Genomic DNA, 20,113 nt, shown 5'->3' with positions numbered 1-20,113 from the left:
TATTTTCTTCCCAAGCTTCCTCACCAAAGCTGTTTCAGTGGCCACCTACACATATGCACAGCGATCACCATTAAGAAGTTGATATGTGTCAGTTGCTAGCATATATACCAGTATTGTAGTACCCTTCTCCCATCCTTTCAATACTCAGCTCCTCTTTCCTTACTTTATGTTGCCTTCTTACCTTCTCTCTCTGGTGACTTTAGCAGGTATCAGGGTCTCTTCAGTGTCTTAGGCCAGGTCTACAATACTGGAGAAAGTTGATTTAAGATACACAACTCCAGGTACAAGAATAGCATAGCTGGAGTTGATGTGCCTCAGGTTGAATTTCTGCAGCATTCCCATTCTGGGAAGTCAACAGGAGAAACTCTCCCATTGACTTCGCTTACTCCTCATGACCCAGTGGAGGACAGGGGTCGACAGAGGCACTATCAGCAGTCTATTTAGTGGGTTCTTACTGGACCAGTTAAATTGAACCCAGGAAAACTGATGTCCAGAGCATTGATCTCCAGACAAGTGAAGCCAGGCCCTTAGCCTGCTGCCCCTCACTATACTCTGGGCTTTGGTGGAGAGGAAATAAGTGGTCTGCTAAGCAACGTTACAGCAGGAAATAATACAGAACTTCTTCCTGCTGCTGCAGCCAACTGAAGAAGCTTTGGAATACAGAAATGCCCCACAAGATCTTGTGATCTTGTGACTGCTGCTGTTCAGGCCTATGGAAGACAAAACGTATTCCACATACAGATGGAAAAAAAATAGAGGAAACATTGCTTGTAACTTGAATTCAAAACGACATTTTAAATTTACTGTTATATTTTGCTAATAACTAGATAAAGCAAAATATTTTGCACCCCTACATGACAGCCAGGAAATCTCCAGGGTGCAGGACAGGTGATCCTCCCTCACCTCAATACAGAGGACATGGCAGGGGTTACTCACAAGATGCTTAGGTGTTATTGCCAGGCAGTGTAAGTTAGAAGCAGTCCTGAAGGTGCTTTCCCACAAAGATTTGCAAGGGTAACTTTTACCCCTCCTCCCATGGTGCTGTGAAGACCAGAGCTCAGCTGCTCTGAAGAGCTGCAATACCTGATAAAGTGAGTTTCATTAAATCAAAAGCAAGCCCATTTTACATTTTCTAAATTTTGCAACAGATATTTTACCAGCTCAGCAACACAACCACGCCTTAGGAGTAAAAGAGTTCCTAGCTGTGCAAGCAATTTTTCAGACAATGAAATCTGACTTTTCTGCCTCACTCCTGAACAAAGGCCCACTGCTTTCCTCTTCCTTTTCAGAGCATTAATAACCAGTATAAAAGCATCTACACTTGCTGCTCTATTCTCACTTTTCGTCCACTGTTAAATAGGGAGAAAATACAGAATTATCACATTTTGTTTTTCTTGGGTAAAGCCAATTTTTGATTATAAGCAGGTTTGCTAGAGGTTGAGTTGCGAGGAGCAAGGGAAGTTGACAGGAGGGTTTCTCTTGTCAGACTTCCACAGTGGGGGATGCCACAGAAATTCAACCTAAGGTATGTTGACTTCAGCTATGCTATTCTCATAAGTGGAGCTACGTATCTTAAAGACAACTTTCTGTAGCGTAGTACTGGCCTGAAACACAAAAGACACCCTACTATATTCTAAAATCACCAGGGAAGGAACGTAAGAAGGCCACATAAACCAGTCTGCAGTCCTTGACCCTTTAGATATTATATTACACACAAAAACACTATCGTAACTTTAAGGCTACGTCTACACTAGCACACTACATCAAAGTAGCCTATTTCAACGTAAGAACATCAAAATAGGCTACTTTGATGCATATTGTCTACACGTGCTCCAGGGTTGGTGCCATCGACGTTCAATGTCGATGTAGCGATGGAGAATGTTGAAAGGACCCGCCCTGGAAGGAAATGCGGAGCGTCCACACACACACAAGCGCTCCCTGTCGAAATAAGGGACCAGCAAAGCCCCAAGCCACTCCCTTAAAGGGCCCCTCCCAGACACACTTGGCCTGCACAGCACAAGATCCACAGAGTCAACAACCGGTTGCAGACCCCATGCATGCAGCATGGACCCCCCAGCTGCAGCAGCAGCAGCGGCCAGAAGCCCTGGGCTAAGGGCTGCTGCACACAGTGACCACAGAGCCCCACAGGGGCTGGACAGAGCATCTCTCAACGTCTCAGCTGATGGCCGCCATGGAGGACCCTGCTATTTCGACCTAGCAGGACGTGGATCATCTACACACGCCCTACAAGTAGGATGCTATTCCCATCTTCGGATAGGAATAGCGATTTCGATGTCTCGATGCCTCACATCAATTTCAACGTCGAAATAGCGCACAGTGTGTGTAGACACGACAGGTGCTATTTTGACATTGTGCCGGCTACTTCGAAGTAGCTGGCTAGTGTAGACGCACCCTAAATGTTGTTTTAAAGTCAAGCACTCAAGTTAGGAAATGAAAGAATTAAGATTGTCTTTCACCTCAATTTCACTCCATTATGCAATATGGTAGTCTTTAATTACAGTATCACATATTATATTTTCCACAAGGCCCATGCAGAGACTGGATAGTCCTTTCCTCATGATCAGCTATACAATCTTTTTTGTTTTATCCTCTGTGCTAGCTGTTTGACCTCAGGCTTTATTTATTACACACTGTCCAAATAGTGCTCTGAAGACAGAATTATTAAAGTTGTTTTGAGCTGTATTATCACAAATAGTATTTAATATTCACACTACCCTTCTGAAGTGAGAGGGTGGCATTATCCACACTTTATAGATTGGGAACTGAGTCACAGTGAAATGAAGACTGTAAGTATTCTGTAATCTAGGGTGCCTGATGTGAGAGACACAGGACCTGATATTTTGGAGAATTAATATTTTAGAGAAGCTTTTGTGTTCAAAACAGCTTGCATCTACTTCAGCTGCAGCTGTGAGTAATCAAGACATCTGCAAATCAAATCTGAGCATAGTCAGGCACTCAAAAAAGTGGAAAGTTTGGTGTAACCAACTAATGCAGCATAAAATGGGAATTTTGTGCCAAAGGTAGGGATCATAGAATCGTAGAATGCTAGGACTGGAAGGGACCTTGAGAGGTCATCGAGTCCAGCTCCCTGCCCTCATGGCAGGACCAAGTACTGTCTACAGCATCCCTGATAGACGTTTATCTAACTTGTTCTTAAATATCTCCAGAGATGGAGATTCCACAACCTCCTCAGGCAATTTATTCCAGTGTTTGACCACCCTGATAGTTAGAAACTTTTTCCTAATGTCCAACCTAAATCTCCCTTGCTTCAGTTTAAGCCCATTGCTTCTTGTCCTAACCTCAGAGGCCAAGAGTAAAAAGTTTTCTCCTGCCTTCTTATGACACCCTTTTAGATACCTGAAAACTGCTATCATGTCCCCACTTAATCTTTTTTCCAAACTAAACAAGCTCAATTGTTTCAGCCTTTCCTCATAGGTCATGTTCTCTAGACCTTTGATCATTCTTGTTGCTCCATTCCTTCAGGACAACATTCAGCTTCTTTACCCATGAGATCATGCCTTCTGTTCCTGCAGTGCCCTGCCCAATTCACTACGCAGTTTTCAACTTCTTCAGCCAATGGTGCAGCGTTCCTTTAGCCTCCTTTATTACACAGTCATGATTCACACCTAGAGCAGGTTCATCCTAAGCACTGAATGAGTCAGGAGTCAGGTATCTAAAAAGTAAATGATTGTGTGATTTAAGACTGTATCATCATGCATGTTCACAGTGGGCCAGATTAAAGTTGCACACTCAACCTTAATCCTGACATTTCCTTATTTAGGAGTGCATCAATTTGCAACACTAATGATCTTTCAACATAGCCTTTTGTGTGTAATTTCACCATTTTTAAGCTACTTGAAACACTTCCCCTGTCTCCAGAAATCCCATCATGTGGCATCAGAGTGATTTTCTCATGGTTCATCAGCAAGGTTAGAACCTTTCAATCCACCATTCAGCCCTCTGCTACTCGAGCTAATGGCATATCTGATACTGATATAAGTTGAACCTCTCTAATCTGGATCTCTCTTGTCCAGGAAAATCTGTAAACTGGCATGATGTTAGTTAACTGGATGACCACTTAGCATGGCTGTGGCCAAATTTCCTGCAGACCCATAGATTTGGTTAGCTGTAATTTAGCCCTAAATGGCTTCTAAGAGCCCAGTAAGCAGTGGAAGTGTTGGTAGTGCGGCTAGACAATATTGACCTTCCTTAGTCTGGCAAGTTTTCTCATCCAGCACCAGTCTGGTCCCAAGGGTGCCAGATTAGAGAGGTTCAACCTGTAGTAGGTTGTCATGCTGCATATGAACTAGAAGCTTGGGTTCCAGTCCAGGTGCTGGAAGGGAGATGCTTCTTGTTATTTTCCCTGAACGTGTCCCCTTTCATCTCCACAGTAGTTAGGCAGTCCAAACCTTGCTGCCAGTGAACAGAAGTGTTGGCCAGAAGAATCACTGTAGCAGCCACTGGTGATGCATGGATAGGGGTGGAAGGACCATGTGCCCTATGCAAACACTGCAGACAGGAGAGACAAAGGACCAGAACCTCTGGGCAGGCAGGGGAACTAGAGGAAAGGAGCCTAGTGCCACTCATTGCTGAACGGGGGGAGCAGAGAGATGCAGCTTGGCTCCCCAGCTGCCAACATGTCACTCAGCAGAGGGACAGAACTCACAGGTGGGAAGTGGAGTAATGCAGCTGGCAGCTGAGGGAGAGGAGTTAAGTTGCTCCACTTCCACGGCTGCCAATAGTGAATGTAGGGGCACCAGATCCCTGCTAGTCCCCGGGGTCATATTGCTGAAGGAAAGGGTGTGGGGAAAGAGGTGGGGCAGGGGAGACTTGGGGCCTGAGGAAGATGGGGGCATTGTCCTGGCTCTCCCCTGGTGGTACAGGAAGAAGTCATGAGGGAGGCAGTCACATGGCCTGTGCCCCCCACTGCATCCTTCTTCACCAGTTGCCCCAGCAGTGGTGATGGCTGCACTTCCTCCTGGTCTTGGAGTTTGTGGAGCGAGTCTAGTAACCCAACCCACAGTTACAGTCCCCTTCTGCTGCCGCAGCAGTTTAGGGAGTTATGACAGAAAGAGAAATCCTTCCTCTTGGTGTGAGTCTGGGCTTTAACATTGACTGATTGTATGATGTGTGGCATACAAATTAATCTTTGAGTCTCAGTTTTCCCTTCTATTAGATTAATAGATTTCAATGGGCACTTTGACTGAGTTCAAGACAGTCCATTTATTACTTTTGTTAATCTGTATCCTGAAATGTACAAAGACTCTCCAAGCAGGCTGTGCCTTTCAGGGCCTACCTTCTTCCCCTTATTAAATTTGAGGTAGCAAACCATACAAAGAAAACAGGCAAGGCTGGAGAACACTATATCTTAAAATGAAGTTTTATGAAGCCTCAGTTCTTTGTTACCCTAAAAACAAGCAGCTGTAAAGGAGACAGTTTCTTCTAATGGTTACATGAATGTGCTGTGTGTTAATGCCGTTATGGCTTAAGTAGATCCTACTCATATGCAGTATTGTGTTCTACTCATATGCAGCATGGTCTCTCAGGCAGCTAATCGTTTCTACTTCAAAACAAACAAGTGGGGAAAACCCCGTTTAAGTTTCTTTAGCACTTTCTGAGCTGCGATACAGTAACAGGGGAGGCTTTAATTAGCAACGACCTTTCAAAAGTGGTCAGGTGCATTCACTGCCAACAAATATGAATGGTAAAATTACAACTCATTTCTGGTCTGTAATGCTCTCTCTAAAAAGTATAGTACCCAACTGTTGGAAATAAATGGGAACTATTTGTGCCAAGCAACCATCAGACCACCAATCAGGAAATCAGACCAGCAATATTTCCTTATAAAGCTTTCTTTTATGAGTTGTTGCAGTTGCAAACAGCATCCTTTAGACCTTCACTTGCCTTTTTTGCAATGCTGAAGGTTAGACTGCTGTCAGATATGTCTAAAGGAAACTACATGAAAACACTTTAGAATTACAAACAAAACAAAGCAAGAACTGAACCCTTTCCCTTGCCTGATGTTGACTTGTTTCACTAATACCTACTTGGGAAATACAGGGGGAAAGGTGTTTTGTCTTATCAAATACCATCTAAGTGATGTAGGTAGATTAGTGAACACTTGACAGGTTTGTTCAAGGATACAAGTCTGTCTAGGACTGCATTCTTCAAGCTTGGCAAGGATTTTATCTTGAAGTGCCTGTTTCCTATCAATGATTACATAACAGACCGGTTGGTGGACTTAATATACAAGTTAGAAAAGCAAACAGATAGGCAACTTTTAAAAAGGCACCCTTAACAAAATAAAACTCTCCATAACTGTCTTAGTCAAAATGGGAATCTGAATGAGAAATATCTTTCAGTTACACAGCAAAACAATTAATTTTGTCTCCTCTTTTTGCTTTTTAAACATAATTTACCATGGAATTTGCCACTAGACATCAGCAGCACATTCTAGTCCTACCTGTAATAATGTCTATGTGCTAATGCCAAAAACAGAAAGAAAACAAGATACTTCAAGAGTGGAAGTGACCATAAACCCAGTAAATTCAATGAGGCTACAATGTCCATCAGCTCAAACAAATCAAATGCAGGTCCAAGAGAAATGTGTCACTGATTTAGAGGTTAAGTTGTAACCATAACCAGAGCATTTAACATTTTCTTTACATTTATAATAGCATTTTGGATGAAAAGGCTTAAATAAATGCATCATTCAGTTCTGAAGATGATAATGAGTTCAGCTCAGCAGGTATTATTAAGCTTCCTCAATGCCATAAAAGCTTCCCAAGGGCTAGGTACTAACGAAATTTAACATTTGTGATGAGACACAGGTTCTCACGGTAAAATGTCTTCTTACTTCATTGCAAAGTCCAGCTCCTAAAATGGGCCCTGGTGGAATCCATCAGAGTTTTCAGGTGACTAGAGTTAGTGAAGTTCACTGCGGCAAATCAGCTGGAAATCTTTATGATTCAAATTAAATTTAAATAAATTGTTTGTGAACAAAGAAAAGAGAACTTGAGTCACCCAGTTACTAATACTGAAAGAATAAAAGCTTCAGTGCTTATGGCTTGGCAGGCTCATGTACAGAAGTATTTTCCTGTGAGAATGACAGCTATGAAAGGCCAGAAACATTTATTTTTAATCCTCCTCAATCAGCAGTAATGTGAAAGAATGAGCATGCCCTAGGTGCTGACTCTGTGGGTGATCTGGGGCTAGAACACCCCCAGAAAACAAAACCAACACCTGCTGATCAGCTGCCCAGTTCTCCCTCCCCTAATCCATGCCCATCAGCAGTTGGTGGGCAGGAAGTGCTGGGGAAAGCGATGGAGCAGAGACAGGAAGAGGAGAGAGAGTCAGGTGTGCTTGAGAGAGGGGTGGAATTAGGGGTGGGAATAAGCAGGACAGGATCTCAGGGCAGGAGCAGAGCTGGGGCTGGGCAAAGGCAAGGCCTCAGGGCAGAGCAGGAGTGGAGAAGAAAGAAAGAAGAAAGTCAGTGCGTTGTTGGGTGTGCTCTGTAATCACAATTTTCCACAATAACACGTTTGTCCCTCACGCTTATATATAAGGAACAAAAATAAAGTTTGCTTACGATGCCTCTCTGGGGCTGGCCTATAGGTGGTGCCAGGTGGGGGCAGGGCATGCAGTGTTTTGCATGTTAATTCACAGTTTGAGAGGATAGTAGGCAGAGGTGTTTTTTTCCATCCTGATATCCTGGCTAAAGAATATGTAGTGCCACCTTTGAATATAATGTGCAACTGAAAAAGGCCAGACCTCAGGGAGTTAGATTTAGTATAAATTATCAAACCATTTTTTGCTCAGGTCCTGAGTGCTTTCACACCTGGCAGCCTGAACTGTGTCTAGCCAGTAGGGAGAATGGGCTCAAACGTGAGTCACAGCCCAGATTTCCTATGCAGTGTAGATTACCCTCAGTGAGTCCTCCTAGCCTGTCAGCTTTTTCACGGATACATCCTGAGGATCGGCTCTGACAGGGGGAGTTGACATCCTTGCAAGCCCTTGGGCCAGGCTGCAGAAAAACCTGGCTCTGTGCCCCTGGAATGGACAGAGCCTCAGGCAGAAGGGGTGTAGCCAGCAGCAACCAGCCCTCAGTGCTGCCTGGACCACAACGCCCCTCTCCCCCAGCCCTCGGAACTGCCCCAAATGAACCAGGCAGCACTCCAGCAGCAATTTAAAGGGCCCGGGGCTCTGGGTACTGCTGCTGCTACTGCAGCAGCTGGGAGCTTCAGGCCCTTTTAAATCACTGGGCCTTGGGGCAATTGCCCTCTCCTGCTGGCAGGCCTGCCTCTGACCATTCCCTCCCTCCCTTTCTGCAAAGGTTTTGTGATCGTGTCTCTCCTTTGATGCCAGGCTAAGCTTTGGGAAGAGTAAAACATCCTAGCTTGGACAGAGCCAGCAACATAACTTCTCCCAGCTGATTGCCCAGCCACGGTTATCTGACTTACTGTGTCATTGATTTACCTTTCCTGCTTGGCCCCTCAACAGCCCCCATCCCAGTGTGGCTCCCTTTGATTAAACTCCATGCTTTTAGGTAGGTTGAGCAGGGAAAGTAAGTCACATGAAGTCATAGAAAGTAGTGCTCCACTTTCCCAATTCATCACATCTGTGATGGTCACATGCTCAGTCAAGCCATTTTTAGAGATGTTTTACATTGGAGTTATAATTTTCACTCAGCTTCCAATCTCTGGGCAGCTGAATGCATGATATTAAGAGCAGCTGGCTTCTGAACTGAGGAATTAAAAATAGGAGAGTGAGGGAGACCAAATCAAACTTTAGAAACTGTCCAGATTATTTGTCACTTTTTTTTTTCCTATAGCAAAGCAGCTGGCAGGCAGCAGTGACTGCTTAGAAGAGCCTAGTGCAACATGGGCTTGGTATGGGCAAGGAAAGGTTTGTTTTGAGTGCAACTCTTGACTCATGGAAAAATAATCTGAGTGTCTTGGGCTGGTCCCTGCCTTGATCTGCCCTGAGAAAGTGACAGCCTGTTTCCAAATGAATTCTGAGAAAATTGCATGATAATGTTTTCATCTCCTTTTGAGCGACAATAGTCATTTGAAGAGCATTTTTAAAGGCAGAGATTCTATGTGGGTTGTGGGTTTTATTTTTACTTTAAATGTGTGAAATTTGGTGACCATGTGTATGCAAATCCTTATATCAGCAAGTAGAACTTCCAAGAAGTCAATTTTACTTAAAAAAACCCCTAAAAATAAAACCAGAGGACATGAAATATAATCAGTAATATTTCATTCTGATACTATAAAGATTGTCTTATGAATGGGACAGTTGATAGTTAGTATGTGAGAGGTATACACAAAAACCAAAACCTAAATAGCTAAATTTAGAGTCTAGATGTGAAATAATGTTGGCTTAACTTTTCTGCTACTTGGTTTTGTTTTTAGTTTACCCAAGATATGTTCCTTTCTGGAAAGGGAAGCAGGACAGAGATATATAACTGTTTTTCAATCCCTTCGTTTACATGGAATTACTTCAAGTAAGTTTATAGTATGTTTGTGACATAAGAAACACTCTAACTGGTATTTGAAATTACACTCTCAAAAATTCACAGAGAGGTAGGCATGTTAGTCTGTATCTTCACAAAATAAAAAAAGCAGTCTCATAGCACTTCAAAGCCTAACAAAATAATTTATGAGGCGATGAGCTTTTGTGGGGCAGACCCACTTCTTCAGATCTGGAAAATTTTGATAAATGTAAACTGCCACAAAGAGAATTTAACAGAAAGATGGGGGAGGGGGGGAAACTGATGAATCAGTTACATAGGACAGAAGAGGGGAAGGGGGAAGAAAATTACTTACTGCAAGTGTCTATTAAGTTAAATACTTTACTTCTTGGTCTCTACAAAGATAACAATGACCTTATGCATTACAAGGACAGTTTTCCCATCTTTGATATTCATAGTGATCTCAGGCAGCCCACTTAATTTAATAGACACTTGCAGGAAGTAATTATTTTCCCACTTCCCGCCAACCCCCATTCTGCCCTATGTTGCTGATTTCTCATTTTTCATTTTCCCCCCATCTTTCTGTTAAATTCTCTTTGTATCAGTTTAATTTATCAGAATTTTCAAGATCTGAAGAAGTGGGTCTGTCCCATGAAACCTCATCCCCTAATGAATTATTTTGTTAGTCTTTAAAGTGCTACAGGACTGCTTTTTTTGTTTCACAGAAAATCAGTGTGTGCAAAAGCTCAATTTAGGCGCAAAAGTGAGCATGCCCACAACAACTAATTATGCAACTGTCTACCCAACTTACATAGGCTCTTTTCTTTTGCATCCATGCAGAATAAATAGTGAAAGTTTAAACTGAAGACTTGGCTCACTTGTAGGAGAGTTGGTATCAATATTTCAGTATTAAACGTTGGATTTCCCTGAAATATATGACAAATACTGTCCCTGGAAATGTATGCCTTATGAGTGAAGGACAAGTGATTAAGGGTACCTTCAGAGCCCAGCAGCCTTCCAAATGTAAATACTTACCTGTGGGACATATATATTATACCATTCTAGACAAACATTTATTTTCCATGCCATTTTATTGGATTTTATTTAGCTGTGTTCCCAAATCCCTGGAGCAGACCATGTTAGACTGTACCAATTTCATGGCCTTATACAGCCCACGTGGACTGGTCCTTCTGGGATAGGGATATGAAGAACTACACAGTTGGATGCAAACAGGAATTATGAATATGAGAGTGGCAGTCTGCCCATGAACATGTGCATCATGACCTTGACCACAAAGACCATCCCCAGAGGGCCCCTTCCTAGCTCCTTTTGTGGATGGTTTGTGCAACAACCCTTCCATGGGTAACATGGGGAACCTGAAGTGAAGCTGGGTGATTAATTTTTCTGTGTCGGGATCCTCCCGCACTGCCATACCTTGGAATGAATACATTGGGTTGGTTCCCCATCTGGAGCGTTGGCCTCAAAGTAATGCGGCATGTTACTTCTTCAGCTGAAGTGGAATGGGGACTTAGGCTGTTGATGCTATTATCCCACATATGATACTCAGAGAGGATGCAACATTTGTGGCCCCAGTGCAGTTCAGCCATTTAATTCTGATCTGCATATCACTGTTCTCTGTAATAACTCTGCTTTAATTCCTTTTAATAACGTAGTTTTATTTACCGAACTCCCCCCCAAACCCTGAAGGTAAGCATCTGGAGGATCTACGGCAGATTAACTTCCTCCCCCTGCCATGGCTGATGCAGATTGTGTCCAACCATTACCATGCAGTGAGTTGGTATGCGTCTACGTTGTTCAAAAATGGAAAGTTCTTTATATATATTGTGATGGACCCCTCAACCATCCCTTAAGGGCTCTGCGCTTCTGGACGGCTCCTTGTGTGCCTCAGAGACCTGAGACGTCCTAAAGGCAAGGGTCTCCCTTTACTGAGCCATTTTCATCACAGGCCAGTCTGAATTTGGAGGTGGAGCAGGTCCCTCTCCACCAGCCTCAAGCTGTTCTGGCTCTGTGCCAGTTGGCCAGCCCTCCAGGGGAAGTAGTCAAGGGAATCCAGTCCCACCCACTGCCCTGGATTCCAGCCCAGGGACCCTAGGGAAGGAGGGAGCTGGTGGGGCTTTTTGCCCCTACCCCACAGCTGTGCCCTTTCCCTGGGCCTCTTCATCCACCACTACCCTCTGGTGTCTTTCCACCCCACACCATGTTCCTGGGTTACCCAGCTGTTCTGTTCTGTTCTGTTCTGTTCTGCACACCTCCAACCTCCTTATCTCGGTGCACCACACCCTTCGTCTGCCTGGGAAAAGCCTGGAGGCCTTATCTGGTTACAGGTGCTTTAATTACAGCCTGTTTCCAGCTGACTCTTGATGAGCCCCAGCTGCCTATCTAGCCTACAGGACTGCACTCTCTGGGAACTTAAGAGGGAAACAAAAATGGGTTCCTCCAGCACCCAAAATGTTCCCCCTGCATGAGGCACTCATGAGCTGCAGTCTGTGATCTGCCACAGTATGTGTGTGTACACACACACACACACACACACACACACACACACACACACACACACACACACACACACACACACACACACACACAGAGAGAGAGACAGATAGATAGAATCATTTATTGGAGCTCAGATGTTATTTCATATTTTGTTATGAGGCCTCAGTCAGGATATGGGCCTCACTGTATCAGGTAATGTACAAACAAAATAACAGAGGCTCTCTGGCCTAAGGAAGCCTGTAGTCTAATTTTTTCTGATGCAAAATTGCTTTGTTTTGGCAATCTTTGCCCCTGAGCTTAAGGTATCAGAATGGGCAAGATAATACATTTATGTTGTCACACACAAACAGCCAATCATGTTTTTTGAGAGACTTTTCTTCCATTAGCAACTTGTAAAAAACACTTTTCCTATTCTGCTATTCGTATTTTTTTCACACAAGAAGATGGGGACAAATTCAGACATGGTATAAGCAGATACGTCTCTCACTGAAGTCCATGGCTTTGCCAAATGGGAAGAGACAGAGCACAGCTCCATAGAACTTGGGTCATTACTGAAGATGCCCTGCTAGTTTGCACTGATTCCCACGCTCTTAACAGCTTTGTTGCATTTGGCTGCCTGGGTTAACAGCTGCGTATTTCAAACACATAATTTCTGAGGAGGAAAAAGTGTGTAGAGGGGAGTTCAAGCTACTTCTAACAGAAAACACTGAAATAATAATGAAATAAAAACTTGAATCAGAACATTTCTCCATAACTTTCCACAATACAAATATACTCTGCTTCATTTAAAAGGTCTTTTTTAATATTCTGGTCCTGATTCTCCACTGCCTTGCAATTCGTGTTTTTTTTTTATACCTGTATAGTAGGTGTAAAATGCTACTATTCTGGTTTGATACCATTTAACACTCCCTTTATGGACACTTGGTCCTGGTGTACATAATTACACAGGATGCAAAACAGTGTAGAATTGGGTCTTGTGTCATTAACTGCTTAGTCATTCTAAACTACTAGGAAGAAAAACTGTGCAATCTACCATACGTTGTTAGTTTATATACAGAATACTCATTTCAATGACAATTGACTCACAGAGAAAACAGGAGAAATAGTTGTAAGTTCTTTGTCTAGTTTTGTGCTTCTTTTACTGCATATATTGAATCAATGGACTTCATAAAATGGGGCATATTTTCCTTTCCTTTCAGCTGGAGAATGGTGGTGACATGATCTTGCAGGGAGATTTTTCCATGCAAGCCATCAGATTTGGTCTGCTGCTTAAACAGGTATGTAACAAAGAAATCAAAACAGTTTGCACCAGCGAGAAGTCCTGTGGCAACTTGTAGACTAACATTTTTTGGAGCGTAAGCTTTCGTGGACAAAGACCCACTTTGTCAGATGTATGCAGATCCGATGAAGTGGTTCTTTGCCCACAAAAGCTTATGCTCCAAAAAAATCTGAGTCTATAAGGTGCCACAGGACTTCTCATTGTTTTTGTGGATACAGACTAACTTGGCTACCCCTCTAATACAAAACTGTTTAGTGAGTGTCTCTAGACTTTGGTAGGCTTCTCTGTGGATACCAGTATTTTTTATCCATACTTTTTATTGTAATGGCAGCTGTTTCTCAGGATCTCAGATCTGTAACCTATTTTAAATGTTGAAACAAAGCAAATAGGATGAGATACATTTATTAGTCTACTTAGTTTCTTTGTTAGGGCCAAGAAAAATATTTTAAATACAAAGTAGAAATACTAAGCTATGTGTATTAACTCCAAATCCTGTTTTTCAGTGTGTTCGTGGGTCCCAAAAAGGGCTGAGAGGTTACTGGGAATGAGCTGATTGCAAAAGGCATTGACTCAAGCCCTATGTAAACTGACATTTATCTATCAAATTTATAGTAGTTTCTGTCCAAATCTAAGTAAGCTAGTTCCTACAAGACAAAATTCATGGCCATGATTTGTTTCTGAAGGAGCCAGTGACTGAGTGGACCTGAACACCACTCTTAGGCTATGTCTAAACTGCAGGCTTCTGTTGATAAAACTTCTGTTGACAGAAATTTTGTCAACAAAGTGTGCATCCAGACTGCAGATCCGTTGGCAGAGATCTGCTGGCTGGGAGCATTCCGTCAGCATCCCTGTATGCCTCATTCCATGGGGAAGAAGGGATGTCTCAACAGAGGAAGGTTTCTGACATCTGGTTCTGTGTGGATGGGCCAAATATCAGAAAAGCCTCTCTCGACAGAACTGTTGGCAAAAGATACACAAATATGTTGCGCAATTTGCCTCTCTTTTGCCGACAGGTCTCGGCAATCGAGTCATAGCCTTAGACTTAGACAGACAGAGGAAAGGGCTTGTACCTGCACTGCCTGTGCTGTACTGCTGTCTGTTTTATGTGGTAGAATGTTGCACTTAGATATAATTGTGGGGGCTTAGATAAAGCTTAAGTACTGCATTGGCCTTGTACTGGTTTACTGCTCTGTGGTGAATTCCACCCTGGACAAAAAGACCACTCATTACATGTAATTGTGCACAACTGAAAACCTTCCTTTCTGCGCTACCATCTCTCTAGGCTAAGCTCCTAATGCTCTTCCAACCCAGTTGCCACACATATTGGAGACATCTTTGAATTTGATGACTATATAGAAGGAAAGAACAATATGAAACAGACACCAAGCTCCCAAGGGACAGCCCCCTGACCGTAGAAGTTCCTCCTGTCTTACACTCCCCCTTACAACATTTGTGTACTTAAAGCATTGTCATTTTCATGTCTGTATTTGATTTTCATTGCACTCCTTATAACTATACATTAGTTTAAATATGATCTCACAGTACTGCATTTTTTCTTTCATATGAAAAGCAAAATGAGATAACAGATTATTTTGATCTTTGCCCACATAATGTTGAGATTACTCTGGTTTGAGTTTTTATTTTGTTTTGTTTTATTTCTCTTTTTTAATTGTCCTTTAGGAGCCAAGACATCATGAAGAAATAATTTCAATTTATGGATTCTTCTTTGAGATAAAAGCAGTCAGACATGAAGCTTCAGTATACAGCTTTTACATTCAAGTAAGATAAAAAGCACCACTTGCATTCTGTTTAGTATTTATCTGAATATTATGTTTATGGCTTATTATCTACTTATTCTGCAACATGAGGTAAATTCTAACCTTGCTTTAAGGTAATAATATAAGGTTGAGAAGAAAGGCAAACAAATGTAATGTGAAGGTGTGGTATAATGCAAACATCTGAATCAGTTTTTGCCTTCTGACTGCAAAGTGACTATTCACTTGTCTCTACACACGCTCATTATAACTATAATCAGAAGTGGATATAATAAAATACCACAAACAAAAATATTCACTTTGTCGTTTAAGGTGTTAATAGTCAGGAGATACTGGAAAATCCATAAACAGCTTATTCTCATGTGATTTTCCTAGCCCAAGTCTGAGAACACTAGTGGCTGACAGTCTACATGAACTACTAGCAGTGCCTCCTGCTTAATTAAACATGTCGTCTCACATATTCTTTGTACTGTATCTTCAACATGGCCCAGTAGAATGGACATAATCAGGTGCTCAGTGTAGATTCTAATCCTTTTTTTCTCCTAAAGGGCAGGTAATGCTCAGCATATTATTTTGGAAGATGCTGCTACTCATAGTAAATTGCATAATGAGATGCTGACTGAAAAGTGTTTCATAGCACAACTGTTACCATTTTAATTCTTCCTTCTCTGTAAGTGTTTTGTTTTAATTAAATGTCAGTTAAATGCCAAAGTGAGAACTTCTCTCTCAGCCATTTTAAAGTGCTCAGTTCCCTTTGTGTTTTGTGGCTTCTTATAGATTTGAATCAGCAATGTGGTGGTTTCATTTGGTTAGTAAAATTAACATGACCAGTAGCAATTTCCTATTCAAATAAGTCCTAGAACATATTGCTAAGTCTGATGTTTGTAAATATTGTAGGTGCATTGCAGAGGCTCTAATCCTGGAAGCCTTCCCATTGCCTGCATTCCAATCCTTTAAAATTCCTACCAAAGTAAATAAGAATTTGACTCACAGAAACACAGAGTTTGACTCATAGGGGGTCAGGCCTGTGCTTAGAGCTGACAAAGGTACATTGAGAAATAAATGTAGTGACACTCTGGTTATGCCCTCTCCCACTCCTGAGCTAACCAGACACTGGGGAGCCACTAGAACAGGTGAATATAGAAGATGCCTAAACTGTAACTTGGCCAATATTGGTTGTATCTCCCTTGTCCGGCACCCTTGGGACCTGAGTAGACCCTGATGAGGGGGTTTGCCGGATGAGCAGAAGTCAGGCCCTCTGGCTGCCTGGAGGTGGGGGGGGGGGGCGGCCCTACTCCTGCATAGCTGCCTTGCAGGGCTGCCAGGCTCCCCCACCCCCACTCCCCCCACCGTCAGGCAGGGGTTCCCACGGCTGCAGGGCTGCCAGAGGGGCTCCACGCCCCAACTAGCTCCCAGCCATGGGGCTGCCGTGCTTCCCCCTGGTTGGGGTCCTGCAGCTGTTCTCTGGTCCAGCAACATCCTTTGTCCTGCCAGATGATGATAGAGTACCAGATGAGGGAATCTGAACTTGTACTAACTAGCTAGGGAGATCCAGCAATTTTCTAGTTGCTTTTTGCCACTAAACCAGCACAAAGTAACCAGTTATGATATGGAATTGAGCTGATCATTTATTTTCTTTTCTGCGTGGAGATTTAATGACTGACATGTATAGGACCAAACTCCACAGACGTCAATGAAGTCTCATTCTTTTACACAGCTCTTGGGCCACTGTGCCTTTTACCCACTTTAGAAACTAGAGGTCCAAACCAGCAGTCCTTACTCCAGTCAAATTCCCAGTGATTTTAAAAGATGTTTGAACACAGGAAAGACTGCAGTACCAGGTGTTATGCAGAGAGGAATCATTTCACTCATCACTGAAACATGTCTATTGTTTAAGAGTGCAGAAGTGTAGAAGCCCTCAGGTCAAGAACTGAAGAATGCCTTGTCCTTTTTAAATTCCTGAAGCAGCTTTAGGCAGGCAAGAGTAATTACCAAAAATTTGGCTCATGAAATAAATATTCCTGCTTCCTCTGAAAGTGCCTTAGGAACATGAATAACCAGAGCTTCATTTTACATCTAATCAAGATAGCATCTCAGTGGGCCGGTTGTTCAGTACTGCATCATGAAGAATATCATCTATTGACTCGATATCTAGAAACACAATTTCGTGGAGGTGTCCCATTCAAGTAATGAACTGGTCAGATCCATCTTAGATGAGTGCTTGCTATGATCCCGAAGATTTAAATCTCAAATAGCATGTGGAAGGGATGTATATTTTATTTAGTTCTCTAATAACAAATGTCATTACCATTATATAGTTCATTACAGATTTTTAACTGACCTGGATGCAATGTCTTTTCAGAGAGTCAAACACACAGATCCAGCTTTATCTTTTTTTACTGCTGAACGTTGCCCTGTCAGCCTGAGGCAGGAGCGAGAAGTGAAATATGAAATAAAAGCACAGTGCCTGATGGATGGGAAATGGAGGGAATTCAGTACTGATCAGCTTACCCAAAAGTTTGGCATTACAAAGCCATCCTGCAAAAGTCAAGTATGTATTTAAAAAAACAAACGAACAACAAAAACCTTTGCCCATACATAGCCTTGCTAAGCTTAAAAGTTGATACTGCATCCTTGTAATACAAACATTCTTCACAGTCCAAAAGCTCAGACAGTGACATGATACTCTTTCACAGTGATACACAAGACTGGGAAGATAAATAGCAGAAAGGTGTGTGAATTTCAAAACGTGAAACATTGACAAATGCTTTAGAAACACTGGACTTGATCCAAACTCTATTACAGTCAATGGAAAACCTCCCATGATTTTACATTATTATACTGATGACCAATATAATGGCATTTGTGCCCAAAGTGGAACACTTTGCCATTGATAGAACTATGTAAGGTATTGTTTGCAAGCACCTCTTAGACGTTAATCATCAGTCTCTAGCAGTTTGTTTAACCAGCTGCCTCATTCAATCTGTATACACGACAGCCTAACTTTGAAATAAACTACGCAATCTGTGCTACACAAATTGTGTACCTTATTTTGAGCCTATTTTCAAATAGGCTATTTCAGCATGTGGCGCCGTTTTGAGGCATCCCTGTACTCTTCCTGCAACAGGTGTGTTTCTTAGATGTGGGCAGCTATTTTGGGATACTGCCGTATCTCAAAATAGCACCCACCTTAGACTCGCTGACTTGCATTCTCTTTGAGCAGATTTATTTCTTCAGACTTTTCCATTTATCTTTGGTAATCGAGGTATCACAGATAACTAAGTAGGGGCTCCCTAGGGGTTGCATAGTATTTGCAAAACTACAATTGGGTTTTTATGGTATCAACATAATCTTTTTAGAAGTTTAAATGTGTTGGTTATCAATGTCAGTATTTCTAACAATCCACTTCTTGACTCGGAAGAGCTCCATAAAAATGGCTTGGTTTAGGGTTTGATTCTGGGAAGTGTTGACTGCCCTTAAGTCCCACTGAAATGAGTGAAAATGAACGAAGCTTGGTCCCCCACAGGAGTAAAAAGCATCAGGCAGAGATGAGGCCTAATGGATATTTTTATCTAGTTAACTCACCAAAATAAATCACTCAAGCAGAAATAACAATATATGCAAACCCAATATTTAAAATGATGAGTGTATTTCTTTCCATAATTGTACTTCAAATGCGGGTTAACGTGAAACTAAAAATAGTTACAAAAGGGAATTGACCAAATTATGTTCTTACACATGAACAACCAGGTTGTGGAGGTAACTGAAATCAGAATTTATGCACATACATTGTGTTTATGTAATACCTCTTATTTGAGAATCTCAACATGCTTTACAAACATTAATGAATTCATAGTCCTCCCTATGAGCCCTCCCATTTTACAGATTGAGGCACAAACAGTTTAAGTGACTTGCTTGAGGTGACAGATGTGATTAGTGACAGAGAAGAATGGAATCAGAGTGTTCAGACTTCTAGTCTGTGAACCCACCACTAGAGAAATTGGACAAATATATTTATAGTGGTGTTAGTAAATATTATATTCCACTTGCAAAATACTGCATTCCTGTGAAAACCTGGGAATAGGTTGTTCTATATTTTGATTCTAGATCTCCCTTTGGCAAAGAAGTCCTTTGAAGATACACGTGTCATCCATCCCCAGCCTTCTCTGGCTTGACTTGTCTTCTTATTCAGAAGGCAAAAGTGACTCTTCACCCTGCCTGCAACACACAGATTCCAGATACAGATAAAAGACATCCTTTGCCCCCTCCCAGGCAAGCACAGTGATCAGATTTACCCCTTACTCATTAAAAGGGAAACTGCCTCCTCAGTAATAGTTCAAAGAAACAGTTTTGCAATGTTTCTGCTGAGGCAAGCACTGAATGTGAGTCATTTTGTAGTTAACTAATTACAGTGTTAGAGAGATTCTCCAGTGTTAATTTTGGTTTGGTTTTGGGTGTAGGTCTTGAAAGCACGGATACCGTCAATTCCAGTTTATGTGACATATGCTCTGCTTTTTCCATCATCTTGATTTGCCGAAAGAAAATAAGCACTAGCGCTTTCTTTTGCCTGAAGAACTGATTTCAGCACTTGATATTATCAGCAGAACAGAGGCCATGTGTTTTAAGGGCACAATTGTCTTAGCCAACTACCCACATTTGTCACAGTATGAAAATAAAGTGCAACCTCTCCTTGTGTCATGCTCATTTCTGGAGTACATTATATCAACTGCCAGTTTCTGTTACCCATGAATTATAACTGCAAATTAGCAATTTCCAGTTTATTAGACATGGACTCAAATTATACAGTCTGACTGTAGATTTCAACCAGAAAGCTTGGGGTGTTCAGATCTGGGTTTTGCACAGCTCCATAAAGTATTGCTAGGTTCCCATTACAGAAGTCCCCAATTTATGAACAGGTTGTGTTCAAATAGTTTGTTTATAAGTTGATTATTTGGTCCTCAGGATGTATTTACCCCTACAAACAATGTTATAAATGGTGGTTAGGTTTCCAGGCTAGCCCACAAAAACACCATAATGTAGCCAAATAGTGTA

At 42.1% G+C, this 20,113-nt stretch overlaps 1 protein-coding gene across 1 annotated transcript in view; it reads left to right on the top strand.

Moving 5' to 3' along the window:
- Positions 1 to 19,606, top strand: part of BTBD16 (BTB domain containing 16) — a 46,053-nt gene extending 26,447 nt beyond the window's left edge. Inside the window, exons 12-17 of the mRNA XM_074999744.1 lie at positions 9,435 to 9,526; positions 11,201 to 11,283; positions 13,207 to 13,284; positions 14,967 to 15,065; positions 17,424 to 17,612; positions 19,522 to 19,606. Coding sequence (XP_074855845.1) covers positions 9,435 to 9,526; positions 11,201 to 11,283; positions 13,207 to 13,284; positions 14,967 to 15,065; positions 17,424 to 17,612; positions 19,522 to 19,590 — 610 coding nt within the window. The 3' untranslated portion in view covers positions 19,591 to 19,606. The remainder of the gene's footprint in view (positions 1 to 9,434; positions 9,527 to 11,200; positions 11,284 to 13,206; positions 13,285 to 14,966; positions 15,066 to 17,423; positions 17,613 to 19,521) is intronic.
- Positions 19,607 to 20,113: the final 507 nt, after the last annotated feature.

The sequence above is a fragment of the Carettochelys insculpta genome, chromosome 7 (genome assembly GCF_033958435.1).
Source record: "Carettochelys insculpta isolate YL-2023 chromosome 7, ASM3395843v1, whole genome shotgun sequence".
Lineage (NCBI taxonomy): Eukaryota > Metazoa > Chordata > Testudines > Carettochelyidae > Carettochelys > Carettochelys insculpta.
The sequence above is the reverse complement of the archived record's forward strand: the minus strand, read 5'-3'. Positions and strand labels throughout refer to the sequence as shown.